At 42.1% G+C, this 14382-nt stretch overlaps 2 protein-coding genes across 3 annotated transcripts in view; one reads left to right on the top strand and one right to left on the bottom strand.

Annotated features, from left to right (window-relative positions):
• Positions 1–551, top strand: part of LY75 (lymphocyte antigen 75) — a 49521-nt gene extending 48970 nt beyond the window's left edge. For both annotated transcript variants that reach the window (XM_080622088.1, XM_080622090.1), the window contains one exon: positions 17–551. In XM_080622088.1, the coding sequence (XP_080478214.1) occupies positions 17–201 (185 nt within the window). In that variant the 3' untranslated portion in view covers positions 202–551. The remainder of the gene's footprint in view (positions 1–16) is intronic.
• A 10018-nt stretch (positions 552–10569) lies between these two features.
• LOC308223217 (unconventional myosin-X-like) overlaps positions 10570–14382 on the bottom strand; it is a gene marked incomplete at both ends in the record, with an annotated part of 95066 nt that continues 91253 nt past the window's right edge. Inside the window, 3 exons of the mRNA XM_080621970.1 lie at positions 10570–10683; positions 11249–11440; positions 12211–12660. Of these exons, the coding sequence (XP_080478096.1) occupies positions 10570–10683; positions 11249–11440; positions 12211–12660 (756 nt within the window). The remainder of the gene's footprint in view (positions 10684–11248; positions 11441–12210; positions 12661–14382) is intronic.

Raw genomic sequence — 14382 nt, forward strand, 5'->3', positions numbered from 1 at the left:
TTTTGTTCTGTTACAGGTTCTAGTCATACTGGCGTGGCTGTAGCATTTGCCCTGCTAATTATCTTAGTCTTCATGGTCGGATTAGTCTGGTATCTCTATAAAAAGAAGCGTCTTCACTGGAGTGCCTTCTCTTCAGTACGCTATCAAAGAGGGGTGAATGATGATGAAACTGATGATGTGTTCACTAAAGATAGCTATTGAGAAACTGTTCCTTCTGGGCAATTTTGCATGAACTTCACTGTGTGAAGCCGTAAGGAATGAGCTACTTGATGGTTTATTACTTCTTTTTGGAAAAATAGTAAGAAGGTTATTAATAGGGGGTAAATTTTGTTCTTTTATACAAGTGCAGTTTTTATTCAGGTCCATGGTAATTACATTTGGCCTCAGCCATTTAAGTGCAAGGTTTCTAGAGTTTGATTTTTTTTAATTTACGGTGTTCTCTCTCTTTACTGGAGAGAGTGGAATAATGCCAACAGTACTTCATGAAACATCACGTTAATGAATGCGCTTAAAATTGCTACATGAATTCTGTAACTTTGTACAATTATCCATCATTTTGATATGCCATAAGGGTTTTGCTGCTAGCATTGGATTACCCTGTAGAAGCAGCTTTTGTAATAAGCAGTTATAAATTTTGATATAATGGGAGCAGGGAGTTACTAGACAACCAAGTATTTGTTCCCAACCAACTAGAATTTAAATATTGTTGTTATAGTGGAGGAAGATCATGCTGCAATTTCCCCCTCCCCCCCCAAAAAAAAAATCATAGTGGTGAGAGAAGAAGTTTCCTTAGAATGTACAGTTTGTATGAAGAGTTATGAGGAAAACCTTGAGCTAAAGCCATGCCATCTAGCAGTAAATTAAATAAACATAGAGTATTTAAAAGCTGAGACTGTGTCGAGCTGGCAGATCACTACTCTTATCCCCTGAAAGTGGTAGCGGGGCTAACAAAAATACCCACTAAGGGCTTACTGCAAACAGAAGCACAACTCGAGATACAATAAAAGCCTTAGCCCTATAAAAACCAGAGGCATAAATGTTTTATCCTGTGACATAAATGCTTTTCAAGTAATTGGCTCAATTTCTTTTCACAGCTCCTTTCACAAAGTTTTGAAAGCACAAACAGCAGGAATGTTTACAGTGAAAAATCAGTATCTAGACCTAAGTATTAATTAATTAAAGGTTAAAAAGCCTGCACTTGGAGTAGTACTTAGAGGAGGAGATACCACATTCTATCATACATCTTAACCTACTCACTAGAGTGATTTTCTCGTAGATCAAAACACAAAAGACCTGCTCTGTATTATGATCTACTGCACTGTGACACCCAGGGACAGGAGTGTCACAGTGACAGTGTTCCTAGTTCTGTAATGAGATCCTCCCAACATTTACTTCTCCTAATACTTCCTTATTTATACTAGGATTAAATACCTAACTAACTTGATAGGTGAAATGTGTCATCTGTCTAGGAAACATGATATGCTTAGGGAAAGAGCCAGAAAGAATGTATGGTAAATAAACTTGTGCACATAAATGCTAAAAATACTTGAGTATTTTACCTAAAATTTTTAACTTTATTTTTGTATGTGATGTGTCACTGTGGCCTTTTCTATGTACTCCAAAGAAAGCTATGAAGGGAAAAAGGGAAAACAAACTTGCATATATTAATTACTCTAATGATTTAATGGTTTGAAAAAGTCTTCTCACTTTAAATGCATGAATCAAAGAACAGACACTTTTATGAAGGAGGATGTGCAAAAAGCCACATCCATTCCCCATGTGATGGTGGTATGATGCAGGAAATAGGAATTCATTTGGTCGGATGTGCTGAGAAAAGTACTACTGATTTCTCTGAAGCAATGGCACAAGGTCATGATGTTCCAGCTGCCTTTCCCCCCCTGCAGTTTACTTACCTTGACAGCACTTTCCTTTTTTCCTGTTTGCACTATTTTGATAAGCAAGTGCTTATAAATTGTATTGAGAAATAGAGAATGTCTTGTAGATACCATGTTAGAGCCTGTCAGAACAGCAGCCTGAAGGGGCACAGAAAAGGAGCCAATGTTTGTGTTCGCTGAACAAAGAAGTAAGCACTTTTGCTGTTTATTTGGTACTTTGGGCACAATTGTGAACCTTTTCTTTCTTGATGTAACTTGCATAAAAAATAGCCGTTACGCTAGTTACTGTGTAATGAAAATAACCCTCACCCCCTTCTTAAACTTACCGTGGTATGAGAAGTGTTTGAAATGTAACAAAGCCCGGTTCCTGTCATCCTCAGGTTGAGCTTATATACCTAAGTGCTTTGCCAAATGACTTCTAACTTAATGGATTAAAAAAGTGTTGGTTATTGTCTTTTTCTAACAGTAATAAGTGTGGAAAATTATTTACAGGCTCTCATGTTTTCAGATTTACTAATTTTATAGATGTTTATACTTTGAGCATTTTTAGGTGTGAATCTGAAAGGGAAAATGGACATTAGTAAATTCTTAATTCTCCAACATACACAATTATACACTTTTTATTAAAAAATGTATATTTTATTCTTATCAATGATGTAAATATTTTGTAAGGCCTCATTTCTCATGTTTGTTTCATCATACCCAAGTTGTCTAATGACTGGTGATTCTTATTTGAGTAAGCACAATTCAGTGCAGGTGAATAACCCACATTATTTGAAATACACAAATTCTTTAGCAGTATTTGTAACTGAAAGAATATAGTGAAATAAAGCACTAAACTGCTTACACTGGGTTTATTTCCATGGAAGCAGTTATCAGAGCTAAAGGTACAGCTTATTAATCACTAGCTAAAAAAAGTACGTAGCAGAGGGATTGTGATCACAATGAAAGCAGATGAGTGTTACCATGATTAAAAGAAAAAAAACTACACCAGACTTTAGAAGTAATGAAAATCTTTGATGTATTTAAAAAGAATGTCAGTAACTTTCTTTTTGCAGTAGAAATCATACTTTATCACGGACTGTGGTTATACCTAGCTTTTATCAAGCTGCTTCTGGACTTACACAGAAAGGGAACATTCATCGCTGCCTTGTTTTTTTAATCAAGGGGTGTAGTTCGTTAGCACCTCATGGCCCAAATTAACTCCAAGGCAGTTTATAAGGGCTTCCAACATAACTCAAAAACATGGGCAGAGTTAAACTACTTCCAGTGATGTAACGTTTGCAACTAAAGTGCGAGATTTATTAATTTGGGTCATCTGAACTCTGAATTCCAGACCTCTAAAATCTGTGATTGCAGGTGAAGGAGCAGGGTTGGTTTTAGCTACAGTGGTGCATTGCTATGCTTGCTGGGAGAAACATTCTGTTGTGCGAGATGACAAGTCGCCTGCCTCAAAAACAAACTAAAAACTGAAGATAATGAGTAAGGAAAGAGAAGCAGATAAGTGAAGTACTCTTCCTGAGTCCCGGAGCAGTGGAGTTGGCCTGACTCCTGGGCTGTGGTAGCACCAAGCAAAAACTGTTACAACTTCAGGTAAACACACAAAGGTTTTTGCACACTTAAGCTTGACCTGTGACTCTGGCTCATTGGCCTCCCTCCTGGTGGTGCTAGGCTCACTCCCATGGGTACAGGCTCCTTCTGGGGCAAGGGGAGCAGCACAGGGCTTGTTTCCTTCTGAATTTTGCCCAGTTTCTGAGGACGCTGTGCCATGGAAAGGTTAGTCTGCATCTGCCACTTGACCAGCCAGCATTTTCATTTTAATACTGCTGCTGCATTAGTAACTTAATTAACATAGAAATCCATGACAAGTACTTAACACATGAGCAGTATTTGGGCCTGATGCACTTACATTTCTTACCATTTTTCCCTCAAACCAAATGCACCATCAGCTTATGGCTTGGGACATGTGTTACACATTTAAACATTTCTGAAGGAGGAAATAAATTTCATGGCCTGTCAGTGACAGCTGCAAATAAACAAAGACCAAACATCACAATTTTTGTTGCTAAAAGTCAGAATCACAATTTGGACCCTTTATGCATTGCAGTTGCTATGCGTATGGGACACAGTGGGGTACACAGCACCCAGGTTCATAAAAGTAAGTCAAACTCATTCTGTTGTTGAGAATTACATAAAGTCCTTATTTAGCAAATTAAGCAGGCTTTACACAGTTTTGAAACAAGAACTATGAGCAATATTAAACAACCAAGCTTCGGGAAAACAGCAGATCAGCTACTGGAGGGAATTCAATTGCCACTCTAATGGACCTTTCCCATTTAGTTCTGAAGGGTTTCAAGATGAGTGTTGACGAAGCACTAGAAAGGGTAATTTTCTGTTGATAGCAAATTAACTTGCAAATGGTGCATAGCATAAATGGCATTATAAAAGGCTGTTTTCTTGATTTTATTCCTTTATGCTGTTGTCACATTGAAAACTCTTGTGCACTCTTACCATAATAACTGCCAGTAACTAAGATTTTTAACAGATTTGAAGGGTTAGGGGAGGATATAAAATGAAGATTTTATTGTGATTACACAGTAATGCAACACAGACTGTAAGTCCTTCTGGATTTCTATTTGCCAGTGCAGAAGGGACTATAATTACAAGCAGAACAACAGTTGTTTGTTAGCTTTGCTCCTTCTCAGCATAAACAGAAAAATTTACTCCAAGGTGGCTTTTAAGAAGGTGGAATGTCAGTGATACAAAAGAATTATTGCAGAATCTGCTTTTTTCATTATGCTGGCCTCTTACGGGTGCTTTTTTTTGTTAGAACAAAGAGCCTTTACTGCATGCTGTGTCTCAGGACTGTTAGTAAGAGTACTCCTTCGGATTTCTATGAAACTTCTCTTTTCAAACATTGTGTGCTATAGGTCCCCTTTAACAGATGATCTAGAACAGATAACGATACAAAACTGTGGTGCTTATACGTTGTTAAAACTAGCAAGCCTTGTAGGCACATCCAAATTAAACTTACAAAGTAGGTGGCTGAGATGATTTCACAACTGGACATGATAGAGTGTCACCCCCATGAGCAACTGAACTACGGTCTGTTTCACTGAGGTGTTTATTTTCATAAACATGATCTGGGTATTTAAAGAGCATCTTGTGTCAAGTGAGAGTGTGAATTATACATGGATGTGGATAATAGGAGGGTGCATTTACCCCGGGCTTGGATTGTGAGCTCCTTTGATGGAAAAGGCTGGGTTCCTGAGATTTCCATCTTGCATTGTCTCCTGTGGCCACTGCTCTGCTTTGTGCCTGTTCTGTCTCATACCAGCTTTGCAGCATTGATGACTGAGCCACCAAAGGGTGAACTTGCTGCCACAGACAAGAGCCAGACAAGCAGCCCTACACCAGCACAACTTCCTTTCTAAAGAGCAGCAGCGGCCACCAGCTGAGCACAGCTACAAGCCTAAAAGGTGCAGGATAAGCACTGCTACCATCCGCACAAAAGGCCAGAGTGGTAGGAAAGGGCCAGGACAGCCCAAGTGGGCAGCCAGAAGATCCTGCAGCGGCAGAACATCACGGCCCAGGCAGGAGTGAGTCTGTTCCCCTCTCTGAGCAGCAAACCTATAGCAGGCAGGAAGAGAGCAACTCTCTTGACCCTGCCCCAAACACTCACAATAAAGACGAGTTTGCTGGGGCAATAGCCAACACTCCCCTCTTCCAGCCCTGAGGGACTCCCTCCACAGCTCTCCTCTCCAACCAGGGCTTCTCCTACCACACAGAATCAGTGCCTTTATACTCCACATGAGTCTCACCTTGCAGGAGCAGTTCTGTTCCTGAGCACTTAATCATGAGCCTTCCTCTGTATTGCTGTGCTTAGAAAGGATGACTTGCTAAGGTACAGTTATCCCAGGGGAGGTGGGAGGAGAAGGCTCCTGCTTTAAATCCTGCTGTGCCCATAGGCACACCCTGGCAAGGTACAACCAGGAACAGGTGAGTTACCTTCAGTTGGCCTCATGCTGCGACAGGAGTAAGAAGCAAGGCAGGTAAGTTGCTCCTATGAAGGTGTGTGCTTCGCTAGTGGACTTGCAATACTGGCAGGCTGTTGTGAGTTCATGGAGTCACTAGGGATTCACAGGTCTTTGCTTTTGCAGGAAGGACAAGTGTTTGTACAGTAATCTTGAGCCCTCACACCGTTTTCGGTATGCCTAAAGTGCTGCTCTTCCAGGGTGTAGCACCAGGTGGCTGTAGGAGGCCATGAACGTGTCTCTGGGTGCAGTGTTATCCGGGAATAGGGTTGGGCTCCCTACCAGCCAGCTGTGCACCACAACCAGCCAGGCTGCCCGAGCCATGGGGCAGCAGGTTGTAGCACATGTCTGGCAAGAACCAGGAACCACCCAACGTAGTGCTTTTGCTCTTGGTTGCATCCAACCCTCAACACTGGTGCAGAGTCCAGGCACGCTGTGAGACACAGTCTCCCTGATGGGGTTTAAAAGGCCAACCAGTGTGTGGCTGTGATTGAAAAGCAGCACTTGACAGGTGGGTATATACATCAATTTTACTGGTGATCAAATTCACAGCAATCACCTCTGTGCTGGCAGTGGCAAGGGGCCAAAGTGTATACCTAATTGGAGCATTAGGAATCTCTGGCATAAAATGTGGACTAGAGTTCAGCAAATTTGCAATCCAGATTTAGGAGCTTATGTTTTTACAGTGGAGGTTGGAATTCATGTGTGAGGAATTTGCTTAAATGCCCAAGGGGAGCATCTCATTTTGAAATCGGTGCATGGATTAACAATACAATGTACAGCCTACATAGGGAAAGGCTGTGTGTTTTAGAGCAAGGTGTAAGTAAATAGTTGAAGTTTACAGTCAGACAAATTTAATATCTAGATATGTGTGCTTGTGCCATAACTTACCAGGGGCTGTGATTCTGTGTATAAACCACTTCATGTTTATGGTGTAGGTGCTGATCATAAATTGTACCCTCTTCCAAAGCCTTACACCCACCCCTTGGCATGAAACTCTTTCATATGAAATGAATGTTAGACCACATAACTTGAATTAACTATTAGGGGAATACCAGGGTGGAGGTCAGCAGGGACTGCACATGCATTACACTGGCAGGGTGATAGAGCAGAAGTAACAAGGGAATGAGAGAACACTGTGAGTCAGCCATTGACTTGAGCAGTTATTCACTGCAACCAGTTGTAAATGAATTCATGCATGTTATCATGGTCATGCTGGGCCTCCAGCAGTGCAAGTTTGTTGTCATGATAGTGATGCATTAGATGAAACAAGTGGAGTTTGAAATTCAACAGCTGCAAACAAGGGTGCCCGGCTGGCTACCACCTGCTTTAACCTATGGTGACAGGGGTTGGCCGCGCTGTTCAGCACCCAGAAAACATTCAGCTGCAGGTAGTCAGGGCCCAGCAGCAGTGTGCAGGGCAGACGGGGGTATGTGGACTCTGGTGGGACGCCTTGGTGCTTCATCACAAAAGGGCTGTGCAGGAGAGTAGGCTGGCCAAGCAGCCTGTGTTTGGGTTTGACACCCTCTTCCACTCCAACAAGCAGTAGCTGCCTATTGTGTCTTAAGGCTTCCTTAAGCAGAAATGAGGCAGAGCTGGTGTGTCTCTGAAAGTACACAGAAAGTAGTGTAGCAGTTGATGAAAGAAAAGCAACTGCTGAAGGAAGCAGAGGCAATTCCAGCCTCAAAGAAAGACCTGGCATGTCTATGCAAAGTGGTAAGGAAGGGGAAACTAAAAATCTGTAAACAGATGGAGATGAACTTGCATAGCACTATCTCCAGGGCCCCAAAGCTCTTGAAGTATCTGATCAAGGGATGACAGTGTATTAATGGGGATTATGCATCACTGCTTGCTTTCCATACCTGTGCATGGATTGAGGGAACTTTTGTCTGCTGGTGGAGAGCCTGCCTGTCTTGCTGACAGCTGAGCTGCCCCAATCCAGATTTACCACTTCAGTGACACATGCTCTTAGGTGAACACCATGGCTGGGTCATGCTATTGTGTGAGAAGTCCAGCTGGCAGCTTGTTTGAGCTAGGGGAATTGTCTGTTACTAGTGACTTTTGATGTGTGGAACAGAGGGATGAAGCAGATCTGCTCTAAGCTGATGGAGATGCTCTGCAGCCCAGGCCTCTGGAGCTGATTCATTTCTTGTTCTGCTTTCACCATAGTAACTGTTTCAGAAGCAGTCCCTTGAGCTCATATGGGACATACACAAAGGTGCAACTGAGCCTCAGCATGAGCAGCTGAAGCTGGAACCAAGGCCTCCCCTTTGTAGTGGCAAGCTTCTATAAGCTTCGTCACAAAGGCAAAATTTGCTTCTGAGAAGAAGGGCCGTTGCCTCCTCATGCCACTGATGCCCACTTACAAGTTTTGAGTGTTAGAGCTCTGACTAAGCATCTTAACATGAGCACACAACGTTTGTGATTGAATACAGCCTGTGCAATCCAATAATTTATTAAACTTCCATCTTGTAAAGCCAGTTACAAATTAAAAAAGACAGCAGAAGAATTCTGTAATAGAAATAAGCAAAATTACAACAAATAGTAATGGGAGTTACATTTCCAAGTGGGTTCAAGCTGCCTGCAGCAACCCAAGAGCCAGAACACAGAGCTAGTGCAGAATTAGAACAGGGATAATCAGGGCTATTCTGATACATAAAGAGATCTAGTCAGTGTACAGATATAAAGTGTTGCTTATCAGGTTGCCTCTGCATTCCTGTTCTCTCTCACTCATGACCTGGTTATCTTTTCATTCTTTGTGACAAGCAGGGGATGTTTGTAGAATTCTTCGGTAAAGCTATTTAAGGCAAAACTCCAGTTGAAGTTACAATATACAGCAGTGGCTATCCTCTTAGGCTGGTTGTGTGGCAAGTGGACAGAGTGTCTGCACATGCTGCAGTGCAGTGGAAATGAGAGCAAAGCATGAGTTATGTACAGGGGGGCTTCTTGTACTGTCAACCTCAAAACTACAGTGTTCTGTGTCACAGTATTAGTGACATGGCACAATTTGATGATGAATTCAAACAGAAGCTGTTGCATACTGACTCCTAGGGTTTTTTCTATGAAATTTCTATTTCATAGCTAACAGGCCTTATCTGCCACTTCTACAGAAATGGAGACATCTGATTTCAAACACGGAGCAAGGCCCACATCACATACAGCTCTTCAGTTTCATTAAGACACTGAATGGGCCTTTGCATTCTGGGATCCCAAGACTAGACAAAGGTCATAGTATATGGCTAGCCCCCAAGTTTCTTGATCACTGATGCAAATGATTTATGATGTGACTGATACTGAATATTGTTTTAAATGATGAAATCAAGTTTCTGAAGTCAACAGACTGAAGATGACTCTCATCTTTCACTGAGGAAAAAAATAATCTGCTTCTTCAAATGGCAAGTAGCTGTAAAACCCTCCAAGAAGCAGCTGTTTTGGCAAAACAGCATTGTTTTCAAGTTTTGGTGATGACGAGGGACCTAGGGGAGATTGGAAGTGGATTTGGGGACTCACTTACGGGAGCAGTTCCAATTAGAACTGGGAGGAGGATGAAAGGTTTGGCATCTGCTTACAGTAGTATAGGGGAAGTGAGAATCTTGCCTGTAACAATTTATCTAGGCATCTATTTGCTCAGTAGGAAACAGTTAACTTAAAACTGAAGTTAAGGAATCCTAGTCATCCTAAAATCCCATGCAGAGAAAGAAGGGACTTAACACAGGCAGGCTGCTCACTATAAAAACCCCTGACCTCCATCCAAAACCTGGAGTTCGTGAAGAGCAGCTGTTTTGGAGATGCAGCTAAATCAATCTCGCCTCCTCAGCTCTATGGGGGAAAGTCAGTCATTCATTTTTAGGCATTAGGTGCTGCCTGGGATGTTCTCAGAATGGCACTCGCTGATCTGTTTCAGTGGTGTTAATCCCAAAGATTTTCTCCTACGTTGGAGGACTTAGAATTTTAACTTAAAGTGCCACTTTTAACAGTTGTGTACCTGTGAACTTCTATTGGAAGGGAAAGAATCACACTGGGTGGTTTTATGTTTGTTTAATGCTTTCTCAGGTAGGGTTTGACCTCTTAGTTGGCCCAGTTGGCTTCAATTTTTCAAAGGCATTTTCTTTTAAGACCAGATCAGATCATTGGTACATCCTGAAGAAAAAACACCACAGTGACTTCTATTTTGGAGTTGCTTGCAAAATAAATAAAACCCTATATTCTTTTAGCAGATCATGCTGAGATCCCATGATCGCAGATTTTTGCCTGTTGGAAATTCATAAGGAAGTTCAAGTCTGTCTCCTGTAGTGCAGAAAAGATTCTTGTGAATTTTTCTGCTAGTATGACAGGTGAAAGCAGCAGAGAGACACGCAGGAAGAGGAGGATGCTTCTGACTCTGCTTCTTTAAGGTACATTGTTCATCAGACAAGGGGAAAACAAGTTTTGGGTCATTAATATTTAACAACAGTTGTTACTCTTTACTGTCTTTGGGGAGAGGTGCAAATCCTGTGGTTCTGTAGATGTCACTTCAGTTTTGAAATACAGTAGTCAGGCAAGTGGAGTTTTTAAAAAACATCTTTGCTACACTTGTGCTGGCAAGTTGCAAATATTAACCATCAAAACAACTGCCTCTCGTGTGTGGCAGTTCATTTGTATCACCTAGTCCAGATGCTGGCATGACTGTCGACACTGGTGGCTGATTTGACGCTGCAGCGTTTCTTCACAATCATGTTGATGTATGCTTTCATGATCTTTATTATCTCACCCACCTAGAGGGGGTACATAATAACAGAGGATAAGCACATTAAAAACCTAATTCCACTGATTCCATTCCAAAAATATTCCCCTTGTCTAAAGTCATGGCACTACAAACTTTGCATGTAGTACTAAATGTGAACACGACAGAAAGGAAAGAAATGCTTGGCAAGTTTGTGCTCTTGTGGCAACACTTCAAAGGATTGTAGCTCAAAGAAAAACAACTTTAATGCCACTAAACTTTTTTGGTGTTTTTGAACTCCCCATTCATACACTGGAAGGGAATGAAAAAAACAAGCACACGCATATGCACACAAAACTGGAAATTCCCAGTGCTTTGGAAAACCATTCAACCTCATTCACTTTCTAACCAGCATCATTTTCTTTTCTTGTTAATCCCTGTATTCCAGAAGAGGTACCATGACACTTCAGGCTTAAGCTCCCCTCATCTTTTTCCTTGGCTGTCCAGTCCGTTTAGCAAGAGTTGTTGCATATAAACTTGTCTAGTCCTGCGAAACAAAAGCTTTGCTTAAGTGCCAGTAAAACTGCACATGCAACAAGTCTTGTGCTTTCATATACCTGGAATGTTTCAAAGAACATTTCTCTCTCATCCACTGTAATTTTGAAGGTGTTAGGCTGTGGTGCTCCGAAGAAAACAATGTGCTCATACTGAAAAGTTTCTAGTGGTTTAGGATCCCCTCTTTTGTAGACAGACACATTTTCAGTGCTAACTCCAAGCCAAAGATCATTTGGGAATCCACCCTCCTTGCACTGCAGAAAGAAAAAACATGAAATTTTGCATAAGTTCAGTGACAGAGTCTTTGAATCAAGATAAAGTCCTCTATTTCTGGCTCCTATAGGACATCTCAAGTCTTCACCCTAATAGAAAAAAATAGGATGTCTGCAGAAGGAATCTTGTAGGCACTCCTGCTGCAAAGACTTAGAAGTGATGGCTGTGAGTCGAATACTAGTTAAGCAATAAATAATTTAATAGCTAACAGCTCTCATCAGATTTTTGAAGTGATTTAGGAAGTCAGTATTCCTCTTAGTATTTTACAGATAATATAGTGAGTGCAAGCAACTTCCTATGGTAATCGACCTAGGCAGCAACAAAACTGATAAAACTGGAACTGTGCCTTCGTGTGCTAGAAGTGGTCTGACTGACACCGCCTGAGCAGTTTCTGTTGCAGTGTTCTGCTAAACAGCCAGTAGGGACAAAAGATCTTTGTTTTACTTTTGCTTTCACTAACCACCATCTTCTTAAGGCCCCCAGCCCAAATTCCCAAATTTTATTGCTCTTCTAATGAAGTAGGAATCCACTGTCCCCCTCCATTTACCAGGATGCACCAGCTTGTTTACCCTGTGCTGTCTCACCTCTTCGGGTATGTGGTACTGCAGGCTCACCCTAAGCTTGCTATGGCAAAATGCAGCCAGTTCCCAAAATTCCCTTTGGCTGCTGAGCAATGTAGTACACACAGCTGCATCTGTTCTACAGACTGATGCCTCTTGGCAGCAGAAACATGAGTTTATACGTCACTTACCTCAACATCAAAGAGAGTTGACCCATAACCTGGCCACTCCTTTACAATGGACATGTATTTCACCATGGCCTGATGCTGAGAGAGTCCCTGCAGCTTGGTCCATTTCTGAGCTATGCTTGCCCGAGCAGCTGAAAGCTCTTCCTTTACCCACATCTCCATCATCTGCTCCTCTTCTACCTTCTGCTTCTTTACAGAGCCTGTCTTGAAACTACGTTTCAATGTCCCCTCAAGGAAGCTGGTTCGTCTCCTCTCCAGGGTATGACTGGTAGTGCCGCTGCTCTTTGTTGAGTGCAGTATTTTGGATTTTAACCTGTTAACTGGGTAGATTCCATCAAGGGTCCAGCTTATTTTAGAATAATCTCCATGAAGATACTGCAACCGTAGAGCTGCTAGGCGCTGCAGAGTGTCCTCTGGTGCAGGAAAATGACCATCTATGAGACTTTCATGAGCCTACAAAGAAACAAAAAGTCCCCCAAACTCATTAGAAAGCAGAAGCACACTTTATTCGCAGCTGGATCGATGTACAGATTCCTCTGGCATCTGTCCTTCCCAGCAGGAAGGACAACTCTGGAGGTTAGAGCAGAAATTATAATAAAGAAGTCAGTTTGCAACTGGTCGATGTGTGGAGAACACCTAGTTCTGCAAGCCTGGACAGGACAGAGATCTCTGAGGGGCTCCTGTCCTGAACTGGAAGTCTTACAATGAGGACTTGTAAAGTCTGGAACAGATAGGAGAGACCAGAATTGAGGCAATTTGTCTAGTGCTGTACCAGCTATAGCTCCTATGTGGAGATTATATTCAACACCAGAAAGTTAGGTATAATAAACTCAAAGCTCTTAATCTCAGTCTCATTGCACATCAGCAACTTCCACCTCCTCTTCTTTCACCTGATGTCTCCCCCAGTCTTCTTGCTTCCTTTTGCCTATTTTTCTGTTAAATATATTTACATGCTTTTTTTGTTACATAGAATCATAGAATAGTTAGGGTTGGAAAGGACCTTGAGATCATCTAGTTCCAACCCCCCTGCCATGGGCAGGGACACCTCACACTAAACCATGTCACCCAAGGCTCTGTCCAACCTGGCCTTGAACACCGCCAAGGATGGAGCATTCACAACCTCCCTGGGCAACCCATTCCAGTGCCTCAGCACCCTCACAGTAAAGAATTTCTTCCTTATATCCAATCTAAACTTCCCCTGTTTAAGTTTTAACCCGTTACCCCTCGTGCTGTCACTACAGTCCCTGATGAAGAGTCCATCCCCAGCATCCTTGTAGGCCCCCTTCAGATACTGGAAGGCTGCTATGAGGTCTCCACACAGCCTTCTCTTCTCCAGGCTGAACAGCCCCAACTTTCTCAGCCTGTCTCCATACAGGAGGTGCTTCAGTCCCCTGGATCATCCTCGTGGCCCTCCTCTGGACTTGTTCCAACAGTTCCACGTCCTTTTTATGTTGAGGACACCAGAACTGCACACAATACTCCAAGTGAGGTCTCACTTCTCTTCCACTCCTCTTTGCTAGTAAAAGCTACATAGACTGAAAGCCTTGTCAACAGGGAGCTTGGTACAACTGAGTTTCTCCAGAGTACCATGATGTCTTGTTCCTGACTGTTTCCTAGACGTTCTGTAGTTAACAATATTTAATCTTCTTTTCAAGAAAGCCTTCTCAGGGAACCACTGGCTGTGTGACGTACATGCCAACCATCTGACTATCTGAGAGTTTCAATCTTTAAGACACTGACCCCTTTAACACATATTAATTAATTTTCAACAGCTATAGTTTTCTAAGGCAAGATCAGTGTTCATTAGATGTAATAAAGATGGGACAAATCACACAGCTGAATACTCCAGTCAACTGAGTTTTGCATCTCTAATTGCATGGTTATTTCATACCAGTGTGACCTCCCGCCTAACCAGCATCATTGTGCTATGAGGCATAGGGACTTAAAACGATTACTCAGCAGATCAATATTGTCAACTGCATTCTCTTTTCTTTTTTCTGTACCACTCTTCTAGTGCCACTCTGTTAATCAAAAGAAATTGCCCAAAAGACAGATTTTTTTTTTTTTTTAGTCAATTCCTGTAACACCCCAAGGATGTGCTGGTTTTGTAAGCTGATATGCAGATAGATAGCCAGATTTTCCAGGTTTTTTTACACCTATGTTCTTGCAAGCAGC

This window comes from Psittacula echo (assembly GCF_963264785.1).
Source record: "Psittacula echo genome assembly, chromosome: 6".
NCBI classification, from domain to species: domain Eukaryota; kingdom Metazoa; phylum Chordata; class Aves; order Psittaciformes; family Psittacidae; genus Psittacula; species Psittacula echo.